This window comes from Tetrahymena thermophila (assembly GCF_000189635.1).
Source record: "Tetrahymena thermophila SB210 genomic scaffold scf_8254371, whole genome shotgun sequence".
Taxonomy (NCBI): domain Eukaryota; phylum Ciliophora; class Oligohymenophorea; order Hymenostomatida; family Tetrahymenidae; genus Tetrahymena; species Tetrahymena thermophila.
The window spans coordinates 418,524-435,214 of NW_002476155.1; the positions used below are offsets into that span (position 1 = coordinate 418,524).

General features: G+C 24.3%; 3 protein-coding genes across 3 annotated transcripts; 1 reads left to right on the forward strand and 2 right to left on the reverse strand. All coding sequences in view use genetic code 6, as the record gives it.

The window, feature by feature from the left end:
- Positions 1 to 553: 553 nt before the first annotated feature.
- On the reverse strand, positions 554 to 3,064 carry TTHERM_00469120 (hypothetical protein; the record flags this gene model as incomplete). The annotated part of the gene is made up of 1 exon (XM_001025108.2): positions 554 to 3,064. Exon 1 carries the CDS (start codon positions 2,957 to 2,959, stop codon positions 554 to 556), a length of 2,406 nt encoding a protein of 801 aa, XP_001025108.2. The 5' UTR covers positions 2,960 to 3,064.
- A 1,164-nt stretch (positions 3,065 to 4,228) lies between these two features.
- On the forward strand, positions 4,229 to 11,056 carry TTHERM_00469130 (tetratricopeptide repeat protein; the record flags this gene model as incomplete). The annotated part of the gene is made up of 4 exons (XM_001025109.2): positions 4,229 to 5,255; positions 5,611 to 9,420; positions 9,481 to 9,648; positions 9,699 to 11,056. The coding sequence occupies 4 exons, from the start codon at positions 4,229 to 4,231 to the stop codon at positions 11,054 to 11,056; spliced, it is 6,363 nt and encodes a 2,120-aa protein (XP_001025109.2).
- A 1,045-nt stretch (positions 11,057 to 12,101) lies between these two features.
- Positions 12,102 to 16,605, reverse strand: TTHERM_00469140 (hypothetical protein; the record flags this gene model as incomplete). The annotated part of the gene is made up of 5 exons (XM_001025110.1): positions 12,102 to 13,685; positions 13,746 to 13,868; positions 13,940 to 14,184; positions 14,241 to 15,213; positions 15,280 to 16,605. The coding sequence occupies 5 exons, from the start codon at positions 16,603 to 16,605 to the stop codon at positions 12,102 to 12,104; spliced, it is 4,251 nt and encodes a 1,416-aa protein (XP_001025110.1).
- Positions 16,606 to 16,691: the final 86 nt, after the last annotated feature.

The following is a 16,691-nucleotide window of genomic DNA, read 5'->3' on the forward strand; positions in this document are numbered from 1 at the left end:
TCGCTGCAGAAAATAACTTAACTTATCTCTATCTCTGCTAATCAAAAAATGTTTGTTCTTGCATTTTTGTTATGAATTTCTTTTTGTAAAAGGTTTTAAAATCTATATGTTCTAGTTTTAGATACTTTAATTAGCATTCGGATTTAGTAGAGTATTAAACAACACAAATATTTAATAAATATTTTTGACAAAACAAATTTATGCTTTGTTTGTTTGTTTTATAGAAAAATCACAATGCTATGAGATTATAATTGATTAATTAATTAATTAAAATTAAGAAACATTTTTAGAAAATTTATTTCAATTTAATTGATAAAAAGAAATAGTTTTTTTAATACTAATAATATAAAGTTAAAATTCATAAATTGAAAGAAAATATTTAAAATAATTTATTATAAAATTTAAGAAAGCTTCTTTAGGTATTTGAAAAAGCTTATGTTTTTATATAATTTTTTAATTTAAAAGTCTTACTTAACTTTGTTAATAATTTTAGTTGAGAAAAAATTATCAATGATTTTTTATATTTATAATTTTTGATTAAAAAGATAGATGATCATAAAAACTCCTACTTTTATTTTCTCTTAATTTCTTCATTATGAGCATCAATTTACTATTTGGTAATTGTTGTTGTACTCAATTCCTTAGTCCTCATATCGATTACTGAGACTTTCTCTTGAAAATTAACTCTCTTATGTATTTTTAATGCTTTTTTCGGTGAAATATCAAAGGTTTAACTATTTGTACTACATTAAATACTGTTTTCGCTGTTGGGTGGTGAGCTAAACAAGTTTTTAGAAGAATATATTTTTTTGTTTGATTTTGTTTCTTCATTTTCACCAAAATCACTTATATTTGACAAAGTTTTAAGTGAAGCTGTTCGCTTTTTAAGTATACTTTTTACTAACTTATTATTAGATTTTCCAGTAGAATTTCTATTATTGATATTAATTTATTTTGACTGACTGTTATTCTAAAAATTATAGTTGTCTTCTGAGATATTATCATTTTTAATTACTCTTATAACATATTTTTTGGCATCTGTTTTTTATGGTGTTTAATTTTCAAGCAAATTCTACTTTTATTGATTTTAATTCAAATCTTGGCTCTCCTGTTAAAAATTTAATCCTAGCTTAGGTTCACTAAAATGTCGATGCTGAATAATTTTATTTATTTATTCAGTTTCTTTCACTTGTTAATTCTAAAATTAATTGTTAAAAGAAGAAGATTTCTACTAAATGGCATTTAACGAATACCTTTTATCTTTATTTTCGAAGTTATTAGAGATATTGCTCTCTGTTGGTATTTAATTTGGCTTATTAGATTCTTTTTAATCTTGTTTAATAGTATTTTCAGATTATTCTATTAAATATTAGTTATTCTCAATTAAAGAAAATTAAGGTAATTTAGTATCTTTTATCTACTTTGTTTCTGATTATTTATTTTCTTACAATATTAAATTTTATTAATAATTTTATGACCCAATTTCATTATCTTAGCTATCATGTTGTATTTAGATTTTACTTTCATTATTATTTTGATTTTCTGTTGATTCACCTAACAAAGATCCACCTAATTCACTATTAAGCTCATTCATCCAAGATTAAAGCTTGTTTTTGCGTTATTTATAAATATTTTTCTTTTGTTAAATTATCATATCTATTGGAGAAGATAATTATTAAGATGGTTTTTGAGTAGATGTAAATAGTATTTTTTATAAAGCGTTTTTAGAGGGTGAAATTTAATTTTCAATCTGTTTTTATTATGTAAGGCTTTCTTTTTAATTTTGGTAAACATTTGGATTTTATTTAAACTGAGATGGTTAATTTGCAAATTAATTTTACAATAATTTTGAAGCTACTGTCTGAAAATTATCTTATGATGAAGATAAATAATCTGAGAAATCTTAAGAATTGTAATTTTTTTGTTCTTTAGAATTTTTGCGGTCTAAATAACGTCTATGAGTATTTAATGTTTTAAATGACGGAATTTAATTATTTTATAATTTTGATTATGGAGAATTTAAAATTTGAGCTCTAAATGTTTGATTATCATTAGATAATTCCCTTTTAGTTTCTATCGCTAGAACTGGTTATTAATTTTAATTATCCTTTCCTTAAATCCAGTCCTTCAAATTTTCTTAATTCATATTATTAATCAATTAACTTGAATTTTTAATTATTTCTTGACTTGGTTGGTTATTTATAATATCAGGTTCTGTCTTGCAAGTTGTTTAAGGGATTATATTTTGTTTTTTGCTACTGTTGCTAAATTAGGATAACTTTGTATTACTTATAGGAGGTAATTGTATCTCTCTTTCTGAAAAAAATATTTATTCATTTTAATTCATTTATTACTATTATTTACTTTAATCTCTGTTTGAACTTGATTAGAGTTAGTTGTTTTAACTTTGATTTTCTATTGAGATACTTTTTTTTACATATATGTTTTCAGAAAGACCATTATTTCCATAGGATCTAACACTTGAAATTTGGCTAGGAATCAAGACTGGTTCATCTCTTTTAGGTAAATATTTATTTTCTTATTATTATTATTTTATTAATTTGCCTTCATTGAATTTAATATTTTAAGATTATTAACCTAATAATTATTAAAGCTAAAAAGAGCTATCGCTATTATTTACTGCTTATTTATTTATTAATTTTTATGGAGTAAAGAATGGTGTTTGCTTCTAAAAAGCTTATCCTCTGTCTTAGAAAAAATTTCTGGTGATTGAGTTATTCATAAAATTAGTTTACGCATTTTAACCCTCAACAAATTAAGAAACAGAGTTAAAAGAGTGCACTTTTTTTTACTGCGTTATCCTCCCGTTAGTTTAATTATTAATAGCTTTCAATTACTAAAAAGAATTTTAATATGAATTTGCTATTAAATCTTTATTTGGTTTAGATACTTGATTAAATATGTTATTGAATTCCCTAAATTTTTCCATTTCATTCATACAGGTTAGCTTTCTTCTTTACAATTTTATAATTTTATCGTGTTAAGTTGATATCTTGATCTATTATACTTTTTGTTTGACAAAAACTTATGTTTTGAAATTTTGATTACTATTTTTTTAAAATGACTAATATTATCAAAAGTAAATCAATTAAATGAATTTCAACACATACAAATATTTCTTTTTGCACAAAAAACTATCTTCTAAGTAATTAATTATTTCTATTGTTGGGCTAATTTATTGTAATACATAAGATTAAATATTTATTTTCATTTTATTCATTATTTAATTAGTCTAAAAAGATAATTTCTCAGTAATCTAAGATACATTCATGATAATTTGTAATAATTAATTAAACTAATTAACCTAATTATTCTAAAATAATTTAAAAATAATGTATTAAAGTTCCTAAAAAAGATATTTATCTCATAAATTTAAGAAGCGTGTAAATCAAAATAACTAAATTTGTTTAAAATAAATTTAAAAAAATAACAAATTAAAAATTTTATACATTAAATGTTAGTCATAAAAATTATTAAAAAAATTAGATTTACTTAAATTATAAATTACGAACTAACTATAACTAATTATTTTTCTTTTATTATTATATAACACTTATGAGCAAAAATTAAGATTTTTTGAGTAATGGTCTATCTTTACTATCAGTACTACAAAAAATAAAAAACCTTAGAAAAAATTATTTAATAGTGTCTTTGAAATATATTAAATATAATAGTTATTATCCTTATTAACATATTCTATTTTTATAGACAACTATTTTATCAAAAAATGTATTCTTAAAATGTTAACAAATAAAAAAATGTTATTTTATTAAATTAACATTTATTTATTTATGAGTTTAAATAAATAAAAAAATTAATTTTACATTAAAATCAATTTACTAAATCAAAAATAATAAAAAATATTTAATTTTATTTTTGATTTAACATTTTATATTTTAAATATTAGGCAAAATTTTAGAAGATTAGATTTATTTAGAATTATAAACTGTGTGCAATAAATAATAATTTTTTATTGTAATAGTATGTGTTTTGAACAAAAATTTTAATTTTTTCAGTAATAATTATTATCAGCTACAAAAATAAATACATATTTGAAAGAATTATTAAATAGTATTATTTAAGATATATTAATTATTAATAGTTATTATACTGTCTGGCACAAATTCAATTTGAAAGAAAAATTATATTATCAAAAAAGGTGTAGGTAGTCTTAAAGTGTTATACAAATAAAAATAACCTTTTACTAATGAGTGAGCTCGATTAGTGTTAGCAAAAGATAGATAGATTTTTACAAAACAATAACTTTAAACAAGCAATTAATTATGTTACCTCCTTGAAATAATCAGGTATGAGCCCTGAAAATGTATCCTATCTGCAAGTTTATATTTCTAAAAAAATGAATCAATAACTTAATAAAAATATCTAAGAACCTAAAAAAAAACTTTCTTTAAAAACAGAGTCTAATCAAGATGCTTTTTCTCCTAGGTATTTATAAAACAAATCTACAAAATTTGAAAGCTAATCACAATTATTTCAATCTGAATCAAGAAATCCTCCTTCAGTTAAAAGATAAAATAATTATCCAAAACTAGATAATAACTGCTTCTCAAGTACGCTTTCTAAATTTGATGATCTCAACAGTCAAATGACTAAAAGGTAATCAATAAAGGAGGGTAATTAAAAGCAGCTAATGGATAGTTTAAAAGTTAATAAGAGTGTTGTCAAGCTCCCTTCGTTGAATAGCTTAGAAAATGAAAAATATAACTAGTTAAAGCAAATTGTAAAGGAGAGTTTGAAAGACCTTAATGGAAAAATAAATCAGAAATATTTTAAATCTAATGCATTACTGGATTAAGCAAATTTCTATAATAAATAAAAGGAATTTGATAAAGCGATAGAATACTATGATTAAGCCATGGAAGTAGATACTAATAATATAAACATTCTTGTTGGGAAAGGTGATTGCTTAAGAAAATAGGGATAGTATGAAGCAGCTTTAGAATGCTATGAATATGGAATGAATTTAAATCCTCCTCATAAATATCAATTTAGAATACTCTTTAACAAAGGCAATATTTATAAATGTATGGGCAAGAACAAAGAAGCTATCGAATGCTATTCAAAAGCTAGTTTACTTGACCCGCAAAATCCTAATACTTATTTTAACAAAGCACTAGCATTTTATAGTCTAGGTGAACTGGATGAAGTTATTGATAATTATTCCAGGGTTGTAAAATAAAACCCTAGGGATTAGCATGCACTGCTTAACAAAGGTAAAAAATATATTTTATTTATTTTATTAAGAAAATTTCTTATTTAATTTATTTAAGAAGAGCGTAAAATAATTTTTTCACATAAGTTTTTTTTATTTTAAATAAATCAATATTTTTATGGCTAAAAACAACTTTGCAAAGGTTTTAAGTTACATCTCATTTCCTTTTAAATTTAAGAAAAAGTTATTAGTAAATTTGATTTAATTATTCCAAAAAAATAATTTGATGTAATCATTCTTTATTATTTCTAAATTTATTAATTTTCATACATTGAAAAGCTATTTACAGTCAATTACTCATTTTATAAAAATCTCAATTCAAACTTTAGAAATAACTATTTTATAATGCTAAATAGGAATGGCACTGAGAGAAATAGGAGAGTTCGGTCCAGCAGTAGAATGTTTTGTAAAAGCCTCAGAAATGAAAGCAAGAAATGCGAGACAGTACTTAAATAAAGGTAACGCTTTGTTTCAAATTGATAAGCTTGAAGATGCTCTCATTTGCTACAAAAAGGCTATAATGATAGAAAATAATTTTTATGAAGCATTCTTAAATATGGGAGTTGTTTTAAATGAGCTAGGGAGAACTGTAGAAGAAATTGAATGTTACAAAAAAGTGTTAGAGCTTAAGCCAGATGATGTAAAAGCCTTATATAATCAGGCAGTTGCATTAAGAGAATTAGGAGAAGTAGAAGAAAGTGCTAAATAATTTGATAAAGTAATAAAAATTAACCCTAAAATGGTAAATGCCTATATAAATAAAGGTTTAAGCTAATACATACTTGGATAATTTAAGGAAAGCTATGATAGCTATAAAGAAGCCCTTAAGATTGATAACAATTCTATTGAATCTTATATCAATATGAGCTAGTGCCTCCGCTAAATGAAAAAAAGTAATAAAGCACTCAAGCTTTTGATGAAAGCTCTTAAAATTTCTCCTAATAACTTCGAGCTATATTTTTAGATTGGAGAAATTTATAAATAAATTTTAAATATAAAAAAAGCTCTAGAATATTATAGTTATTCTATATAATTAAATCCAATATATTCAGAGGCCATCTTTTAGAAAGGCGTCTGTCTTTCAATTATTAATGAACTTGAATCAGCTAATAAATGTTTTGATCTTTGTATAAAATTCAATCCAAGCAACCCAAAACCACATATTAATAAAGGTTAAATTTATGAAGTTCAAGGAAAGTTGAAATCTGCCCTAAGATAATATGACATGGCTGTAACCCTAAAGAATGGACAAGAATCTGATGATTTAGCTTTATTATGTAAGGCTCATGCTTATAGGGAAAGAGTAGGTGAAGAAAGTAAATTAAATGCAATCGAGATATACAATTTTCTGATTGATAGAAAAAGTAGTAACCCTAATACTAAATTTTATGCCTATTTAGGATATAGCGCTATCATAATTAAGGAAATAATTGTTAATAATTTATAAGCTCTAGGTAGGTTTTCTCCAATAACTGATTCTTATCAATCGTCACAGGTTTCATCATTAGCATAAATAAGTCAAGTTTAATTAAATTAATAAACCTAACAAAGTTAGTTTATATAAATAAATTTAAAAACTGAAAATGATACAGATAGAAAATAGTAAAAGCTCATTTAAACTTTGTCAGGAGCTGAAATAGAAGATGCATACTTTCACCTTTTTTGTCTATTGGCAAGTGAAATAGAAAGAATGACAACTTTTACATCTCCAGATATTTAAAAAATTTAAGATGAATAAAAATAAGATTTTACATTAATTCTTCTTTTAAGGTATTTGAACCTTAAAAAGAAGCAGGGAGTAAATTATTTAGGAATGGGGAATGCAAAACACATTATATACATGGTCTTGTCGTATATTTATATAGGCTTAAAGAAAAGAGAGAGAAAAGAATTCGACGAGTCAATTCTCTATTTCGAATTCCTAATGAATTTAGATAAAGATTTAGAGATATTCTGCAGATATCAAAGTTTTATTTCATACCTTTAGAGTAACTATTTTTAAAATAACAAAAAAATTTCATTTCCTCTCTCAGAGATGATTGCTAAAGGATCAACATCTGAAACTTATGGAATTAGTTTTGATAAGAATCAAATAAACGAACACGAATTATCAGAGGAGGATACAACAAAGTAACAGACATAATAACAATAGTAATAATAACAAATTAAATTGAGCAACATAAGCAAATAATTACTTGAGAATTTCGAAAAAGAACTTGTTTGTAGAAAGATTAAATCTACTGTTTTTAAAACAAATAAAGATTAGTATTACAAATAATTTGCAATTCAAAATATTTTAAATCATAGAAATATCCAAAAAATAAATTACATGTATTTTGATCATGAAGAAAATATTTACTTTATAGAGCCTAGGTAGAAGTATAATTTAGAGGCTCACCTTCACTAATATATTGTCTCTTTTGAATAAAGATTAAATATTTTGCTTTAAATATCTTAAGCGGTTTAATATTTACACTCCAACGGAATAGTGCATGGGAATATTAGCATGAAAAATATTTTAATAAGAAATAGTGATTTTATCCCTTTATTAACTGGTTTTAGAAATTCAAGAATCATATTAAGCACGTATCACTCTTCATCTTTTTAGAATATTTAGTAGAGTAATACAAAATAACCAACTTTATTTTTTTCTGCAAATCACAATCCAAATAACTTTACTTCTCCTGATTTGACTATTTCTCTTGCAGAAGATATTTATGCACTTGGCTAGGTTTTTGAAAAGATGCTTCTAAAGATAGATCAATAGGACAGAATGATCAACAATTGGTACAAAAAGGGCTTTACTTCTTCATTATCGTTATAGAAACTTGTAAGGAATATGCTTGAGCACAATAAAGTTTATAAAAGACCTGATATAACGAGAGTAGTGGAAACTTTGTAATTTGAAAGTATAGCTGCTATGCTCTATAACATATATCAAGGACCGTTTTAATCTTTCGCAGGAATGTAATCAATAACAAGCTCAGCTAGTAAGAATAACTCTTAGGTTTTTAGTTAAATTGGAGGACTTAATAACCAAAACTTGAAAAACGTAATACATACACATAGTTTATCTGGTAACAATAGTGGAATAGCAACTCCAGCAAATAATAATATTTCTACCTTAACTCTTTTATAGTAGTAATAGCAGCAAATTTAGCACCAAAATATTGTAGATAACAACCAATATTCTCATGTACAAACTCCTATAAACTCATTACCTAATAACTAAAATATTAAACTGAGCAGAAAACAAATAAAAAAGTTAGTTCCATATTAAATTTTTGCCAGTGAATTAGAGGATATAAGACAGTACTATAAGTAGACTATGTAGCTAAAGGTGATCTCTATGAATGATGTAAATACTATCCTAACTGAAAAAATGGCTAAGGTGCTTAACTTTTAGTATATTTATGTTTAAGACCTTTTGAATAGAGATCTTTTCTTAAACTCTTTAAGCGACGTAAATATAAACTTTTTAGTCATAATAATAAAGTAAATCTAAGACTGTTCATCAAACGATTAAATCAAATTAATTTAAGAATTTTTAAATTCTATTAAAGAAAGAAACAAGCGTTTGGAAACTGAAAACATCTATTAGTATTCATAAGCTCGCTTGCTTTATCGCCTAATAGGTCGAAGCGACCCAGAAAAATATAGATATAAACTAATGTAAAAACTTCAATTCAAAGATGAATATGTAAATATTGCTTCAGTTTTCCTTTCAGATGGAATTGAATTTATTGAGAATTCTCTAAGAGTTTATCTGTTAGATTCTCTCCCTACTTTGCTTTTTTAATTATCTAAAGCAAATTTAAATAACTTCACATTCCCTAGTTCTTACTCAATACAAAAGAAAAAGTTGGCTATTATAGAAATGTTTTTAGAAGTCATATCACCTCTTCAAATTTCCCAAAATGAAATTGATAAAATTGCTAAGGATACTGGAAATCACCAAAAATTGCTTCAAATCCTCAAATTCGATGGATACTTGAGAAGCGTAGGAGATGGAGTCTATGAATTGTTGTTCAAACCACTTAGAGAAATTATTGAAAAAATATTTGTCTATTAAAAAGGAGACAATTCAGTTATAGATTAATCCTCTGCTCCATAAATTTCAGCAAAAGATTATTACAAGCAAAAAATTAGAGCAATAGTAGAATTAGGTAATTAATTTTAACTCATATTTGTATTTGTTCATTAAAAATTTTTTTACAATAATAAAGAAAAAGAAATTGAAAAAATCAAAGAGTCAGCTAAAGAATATCTTACAACTAATATTGCTAAAAAATCAGGCATAAATTTGGTAATTGAAGGCAGCGAAGACAACTTTAATAAAAAATAAGCCAATGCATCATCATATCTAGACAATAAACTTGATAAAAATTTAGGAAGTAAATATATTATTTATATTTAAGTTTTTAATTTTCAAAAATATAAAAAGTCAATAATAGAAAAAATATAATTACTCATAAAGAAAACTAATCTAGTCCTAATTTATTATCAGAAAAATTATCATCATTAATAAATATATCTTAATTAGATGAAATATAACCAAATTAAGGCTAGAAGAAAACAGACAAGAAGACTAATTTGAATTTAACTGCTGGAGCTTCGAATTAAGGCAAAGGATCAAATTCTTAGTTGAATGATATTGATGATAAGGTTTAAAGCAATGAAGTTTAAATTTAGCAAAGCTAAAAGTTAAAGCAGAATGCAGAGTCTAACGCAAATGAGCAAAATGAACTTTATGTTGCTCCTCCTCGTTCAATAGTTAGTATAGTTGTAGATGAAGCTGATAAACATATAAGATAACTAAAACTGTATAAATAATAACTAAAAGAGTAAAGCAACGAAGACAGTACTAACAGAGATATGCATTTATCTACAAGAAATACAACAAATAACCAATCAGAAACAGCTCTCACCTAGCCAAATACAGATAGAAAAAGTAAAAAGAATTTATCTGACAAAAAAAATCTTAGCCCTACAAAGTCTAATCTGAAAAACGAAGATATACCATCATCAATCAATATTTAATAATTTGATGATAAAAAATCTCCTCTTAAATAAAATAATTCTTCATAATAGTCTTAAATGAATCCACAAAATTAATTAAACTAAAACTAGTAGTTTTAATCATAAAACTAGTATTTAGCTAGTTGTCATGCTGATTTGGTTGAAGAAGAAAATTATAACTAATTTATTAAAAACCATCTATAGTAAACAATATTTGGAGATTCTCAGCAAGAAGGATAAAATAATTAAAATGCATACAAATAAAGTAATAGTAAAAAACTTTAATTCTCTTTTAACAACCTCCAAATTGATGGTGATGACGAGGAGGATAGTGATGAAGAACTTGATTAAATATAATCAATAGTAATTAATAATAATTATTAGAAAAACTAATAAAAATTGGCTAATATTGGTGGTGGAGCTTTGAAAAACTAGCAAATATAGTAATAAAGCAATAAAGAAAAGAAGAATTTAGTGGTTGAGTAAATTAAGATGAAAAAATTAAACTTTAGTGGTATTAGTTCAGGAGAAAGTATGACACAGCTTCATAATAAATCAAATTCCAGTGCAATTTAAAATTCCAGTCCAAATGCTGATGATAATAAGATTCAGAAAGAGGATGAAGAAGTTAATCTAGAAGGTAAAAATGATTAAAGAGAAATTAAAAAACAATTTAAAAGCCAGAATGGAAATTTAAATCCTAAAGTATCATTAATGGAAAATGTCTTTTCTGTCGATTTCACTGATTTAAAAACATTATATGAAAAATCAATAAATTTATGATTTTAACTAACTTAAAATCATTTTAACAACAATACCATTGATTAAATTGAAAATTAATTAAATTAAATTGATTAATTAAGCATAACACGAGCTATTCTCAGTTTAAACTTAATTTATTATCAATAATAATTAAAAAATTTAGATTATAAAGGAGTTTAAATTAGAAAATTCATTTTTGAAAAAAAAAAAATTCTTGAAAAGTGAAAAATATCAAACAAACATCACAATCAAGAAAAATAATTTTGAATATATTATGAAATTCTCTCTATTTTCCTAATTTATTTTTAGTATATTTGTAAATTAAATCTAAAAATACAGTTAAACCTTAATTTTTGTTCACCTTAATAATAATATGAATACTCACTTATAGTTGGCAAATATTTTAAACATTTATTTGAAAAGTATTCATTATAAACCTTGAAAATGTTGGCATCTATGTATGTAATTGATTACAGATGTTGGATCATATGGTGACCACTTTATACAATTTTTACTGTATCAATAAATTGATTTTTTAAAGCTTTAATTTATTCTTTAACATTTTTTGATTTCATAAGTTATCTTATTTTCAAAAAAATAAGATACATTCTAAACACTTAAAAAATTTTATTTAAGATTTTTTTTGAAAATAAAAAATCAATTAAAGAAGGGATTTACTTGACAACCAAACACTTAAAAATTAATAAATAGAATTATTAAGTTTGGTGTTTTTAAATTAAATTTTGCTTATTTTATCATTAAATATTATTTTTTTAATTATTTTAATTAAAAATTAAAATAAAATGCTAAATAAATGCGTTTAATGAATTTATTTATAACTTTGAATATATAAACACCCTTCAATAAATAAATCTAATCTTAATCATTTAAAGTGGTGCACAAATTTTTTGACAAAAATATTGAATAATAGAGTAATTTAACAAATGCGAATAAAATATTAAATTCTATTTGTAAATTTACAATTAATACATTATGTTATTACTTACTTAATTATAAAGAATTATTAATAATTTTTAATATATTTTAATATTTTTTAAGAAACCAATCAATATTTTTTATAGAAAGAATCATCTTGATCAACATGCCTGCTGGATACAGACTAAAAATCTGGATTATTTGATTTGTTTCTTAATTAATAATTATTATGAATTTGAGAATTACTCATCATCAACACTCTTTATGATGCAGATGAAGAAGAAGTATTTCCAAACAAATTACTGTTTCCTCCTTATATTGGATTTTCACCTGTACTAGATCCTCTTCCGAACTTTTAAAGGAAATTTATTGTTTTTGCACTTAGTCTGTAACCAAGATTAGAAGGTTATTTTGAGTTAGAAAAAGATGTATTATGGTTTGACTGAGTGTTGTAGTTAGAAAAGCTTTTGTTTAATCCTGCTCTGTATGTACTACCAGAATTTACTGTATTGATATTTTATTGACTAGCATCTAGATATTCTTAATTATTATGCAGAGGTGGACGATAAAAATGATGAAAACTATTATTTAAATTATTAGTACTGTTACTACTTCTAGAATCAATTTATTGTTACTATACGAAAATGTTTTCTTATTGCTAATGGAATTAATTTAATCTGGGGTTATGCTTCTATGAAGTCATCGAATACTCCTAGTATTAATATGGTTTTTGTAATTATAGATTAATTAAACTGCTTGTTGAGGAAGAGTTATTATTTCCTGTACGTGATGTATTAGAGATCATTGGGTTTGTGATTTAGGTAGGTTGTAGCTAAATAGGTGGTTAGCTGGTTGAATCCTCTGTTAATATTTGCATGTTTGATTAACTATCATTCTTCTTCATAAAAAGATTTTATTATTACTAGAATAAAATTTGGCTTTGATTTTCTCTGTGGAAACCAAATTATTAAGCACCAAAAGTATTAGGGTTATTGCTATTGTTTTTTTTACTATTACTACCATTTGTTAGTATACCTTGTTTAGTTTTGTTTCCTCCTGCACTGCTAAAGAAAGGCTTATGTTTAGCTTCTTGTAGTATAGATTAAGACAGATTAGAATTTAAAGGTGATGGTAAAGGAGTCTCAAAGTTTGAATTTTATTGTATAGATGGTTATTGCATTGTTTGTATATTTAAAGTAGATTCACTTTAATTATGGTTTTAAGATAACTCACTGAGTGTTTGTTGGTTATTATTGGGCTTTTAAGTTTCGCTTTGAATGTTTGTTTGAGAAAGGTTGTGAGCTTTTTTCTTTGATAAATTTGTATTAGGCGATAAAGTTGTTGGAGTGTTTGAGCGGTTAACATTACTAGTGTTGAATTAGGAGAAATTTAATTAAGAGTTATTGCAAACAGAGTTATAGGCAAGATATTTAAGAGTATAAATTTTAAGTCTTCTCTGATATGAATCTTGGAAGTGCTTCAATAGATAAAATGCACTTGAAAATCTTGTATCAATGTGTTTAGTGTTTATTTCTTCAATTTACTAGCAAGCAACAGATGCAATTCTCTTTTACAAGACAAAATCTATCCACTTAATAAAGCTCCTCTTAACCTATTACTATCTTGTTTCTCTCTTTTCTAAATAGTTTGCAAAGAGAGCAGTAGCTAGACATTTAGATTTTGCTTTCTTTTCTATCGTTAAATCTTCAAGTCTCTTTTATAAATATATAAAGTAAATTATAAAATATTATATTTCAAATTTAAAATTAATTACTGTTTCAATTTCTATTATTTCTTCCCTCTTCATACCAAGCTCGTTCATTATATTTGTAGATTGAACTTTATTTTTTTCCAGCTCAATTTTGTATTACATGAGTTATTTTTCTAAATCAATGACCTAATTATTTAGCAAGCATAAGTTAATAAAATTAAAAATAAATAATTCTAATTAGTAAATCAATTAATTACTTTTTCAGAGCTTTGATCTTTCTCAGTTATCAATCTTTCATAATTTTGTTGTTTCCATAATGAAAAATACTTCAATATGTTTGATTTTAAGTGCCTTTCTCTAATATTCCTACAATTATTCAAGTGCAACTTTTCTTTTTAAACACTTTCTTTTAATCTACTTTTTATATACTTGCAGAGTTTTATGATTTTCTGCTGAACTGAGTCATTCATCTAAAAATCTGAAACTGTTTCACATGCTAAAACTGTTTTAAGGTAAAATTCAAATTAATAAAATAAAAATTTAAAGATATTGTTGTACGATAATTTTTAGACTAATCCATATTTAAATTGAGCAAAACTGTTTACACTGACTACTTTTCGCGAGCAGATAGGTTTGTTGATAATATAGGGTAATTTAAAATTTCGCTTCCATTTTCAAATGAGCTTTCTTTATTAATAATTTGATTAATGTAATATATTTGTTCGTTTTCTAGTTATTAATTTTCAAGTTTTTTCCAAATTGGATTAAGCTAGGTAATTTCTCTAGAATTCATGTTAATTAAAACGAATTATATTTATCTTAGATTGTTTAAGTGTCTTGTTATTTTTTTATTACTAAAGCAGACATCAATAGTTCGTAAAATATTTCTAAGAGTGGGATTATCAATTTTATCTATGGCTTCTTGAACTGCTTTAAATACAAGCTTTATAGGTTAAGGTCTGACAAATAATTCAGTTTTTAAGTCATTAAAGATCTCATGAAGTCTTGTCTGATATAATTTTTGGATCATTTTACTAATGATAATAGCTCTAAATTTTTCAGTTCTTGATTCTTAAGCTTTATTATTTGATAAATTGCTAAAGGACTAAGCAAGGATCAATTTATTCCTCTTTTCTAAAAGGTTTTTTATTTTACCCAAAGCCTACTTTTTCATTTCTCTATTACGTATAAAATGCTAGATATTCTCAAAAGACTCTTTATATTTTCTAAGATTAACATTTCTAATTAATTTAGCCAAAAAAAGCACCTTCACTTTTTAAATAGTTTCATTTTTGTTCATTTAAAATGCAAATTTATTTTTCTTCATGCTTTCTAGAGCATAACATTTACTTTTTTTATTCAAATTTTTGATCAAGCAAACAAATTTTCCTAATTTAACCTTTAATTCTTGCCATCTTTTAAAGTTCTACAATAAAAGCTTGAATCCTTCTTATTTATTTACTCTTTATAATTTATCAAATATCAAATTGAGTCTTTATGATCCTTCTATAAAACTACCTTCAATTTATTTCTGTATTTTAATATAAAAAAATTTTAATTTAGTACTTAAAATAATTAATGAATGAATAAATAATACCTTTAACTGTTTGCAATAGTGCCATTTATAAAAAGCTATTTGAACTTTTTACTTCAAAATTGAATCAGGAATCAATAAAACTCTGGAAAGTTTTAATTTTAACTTCTCTTGCTTAAGAATTTACTAAGATTGATTTTATCTAGCAGAATTCATTATTTAGAAGAAAGCATTAGATTTATTTTTATGTTTACAGGATTCCATTAAGGTAGAAAGCCTCCAAAAATATAAATTCTTTCTTTACTAGTTAACAAAAACATTAATGTCGGTAATAATTTCCAAGATGTTTAATTTGTTATTTTCCTCAAAAACTTCCTTCAGTGTATTTGATAGACTTGATTCAACTAAATTCTTGAATTTGCGTTTATTGAACATTCTCAAACGTGTAATTAAGTCTCCTAATTTTTCAACTAACTCTTCGAAACATTTGCTGAGCACATTCAAAGCTAAAGTAATATTAGGCTCTTTATCTTTTAAAGCTTCTAAAAACATATGTTGCATCCTACTAACATTACTCAAATGTAGTTCAATCATATTTTAAAGAGTCTTTTCTGACATTTTAGTTAAGCACAAGTCATTTAATTCACATCCTATTCTTCTAATAAATTCTACCATCTCACGCATGACATTAGATGGTTAAATAGGAGTATCTCCTATTGATGATTTTCTGGAAATATTGTAATTAGAGCCTTAGGCCATCATAAGTGCAGATTAATTAGTATTGTCTATATGTATAGACCTAGTAGTTGGTTCAAAGTAATCATAATGCTGCATTTGATCGTTAACTTTAGAATTATTCTATATGTAACTATTATTGCTCAGATTGCTCATATTTTGAAAATGATTCTTTTTTTCACTTTTTTTTCTAGGATAATTTTGGTTATCAAAATTATCATTATTTAAATTACTCATTTCATTTTAAGAAATGTTTTTCAGCATTTATCTTTTTTTGTTGCTTCCATAAAATCCTCCCGAATTATTTGCAAGCTCATTGAATGACAATTCTTCATTGCAAAATTCATTTTCTTTACCAAAAAATGCTGTTCCATGATCTAAAGATTTATTTTTCTCCCTTCTTTTCTACACTTGTGAAGGAGATGTGGAATTATCGTTAAAATATACTTACTACTGTGTCTACTTAGAAAAGTAATTTAAATTTTAATTATGTTTTCCTCCTGAATTAAGTAAGACACTATTATTATTACTCTAGTTAGATATAGTTTTTGGAGTCTTAGGGAAACAAATGCTTTTGAGCCTTTCTATGTCTCCTAGCTATTCTTGCCTAAACTATATATACTATGGTTTACTTGCATTCTTAGATGCACTCATTGCTATTTGTAAGATTTGAAATTGTTTTATGTTATGTCTTTATGTAATATTAATGAATAATAAAATAATGTATGAATATAAAGACT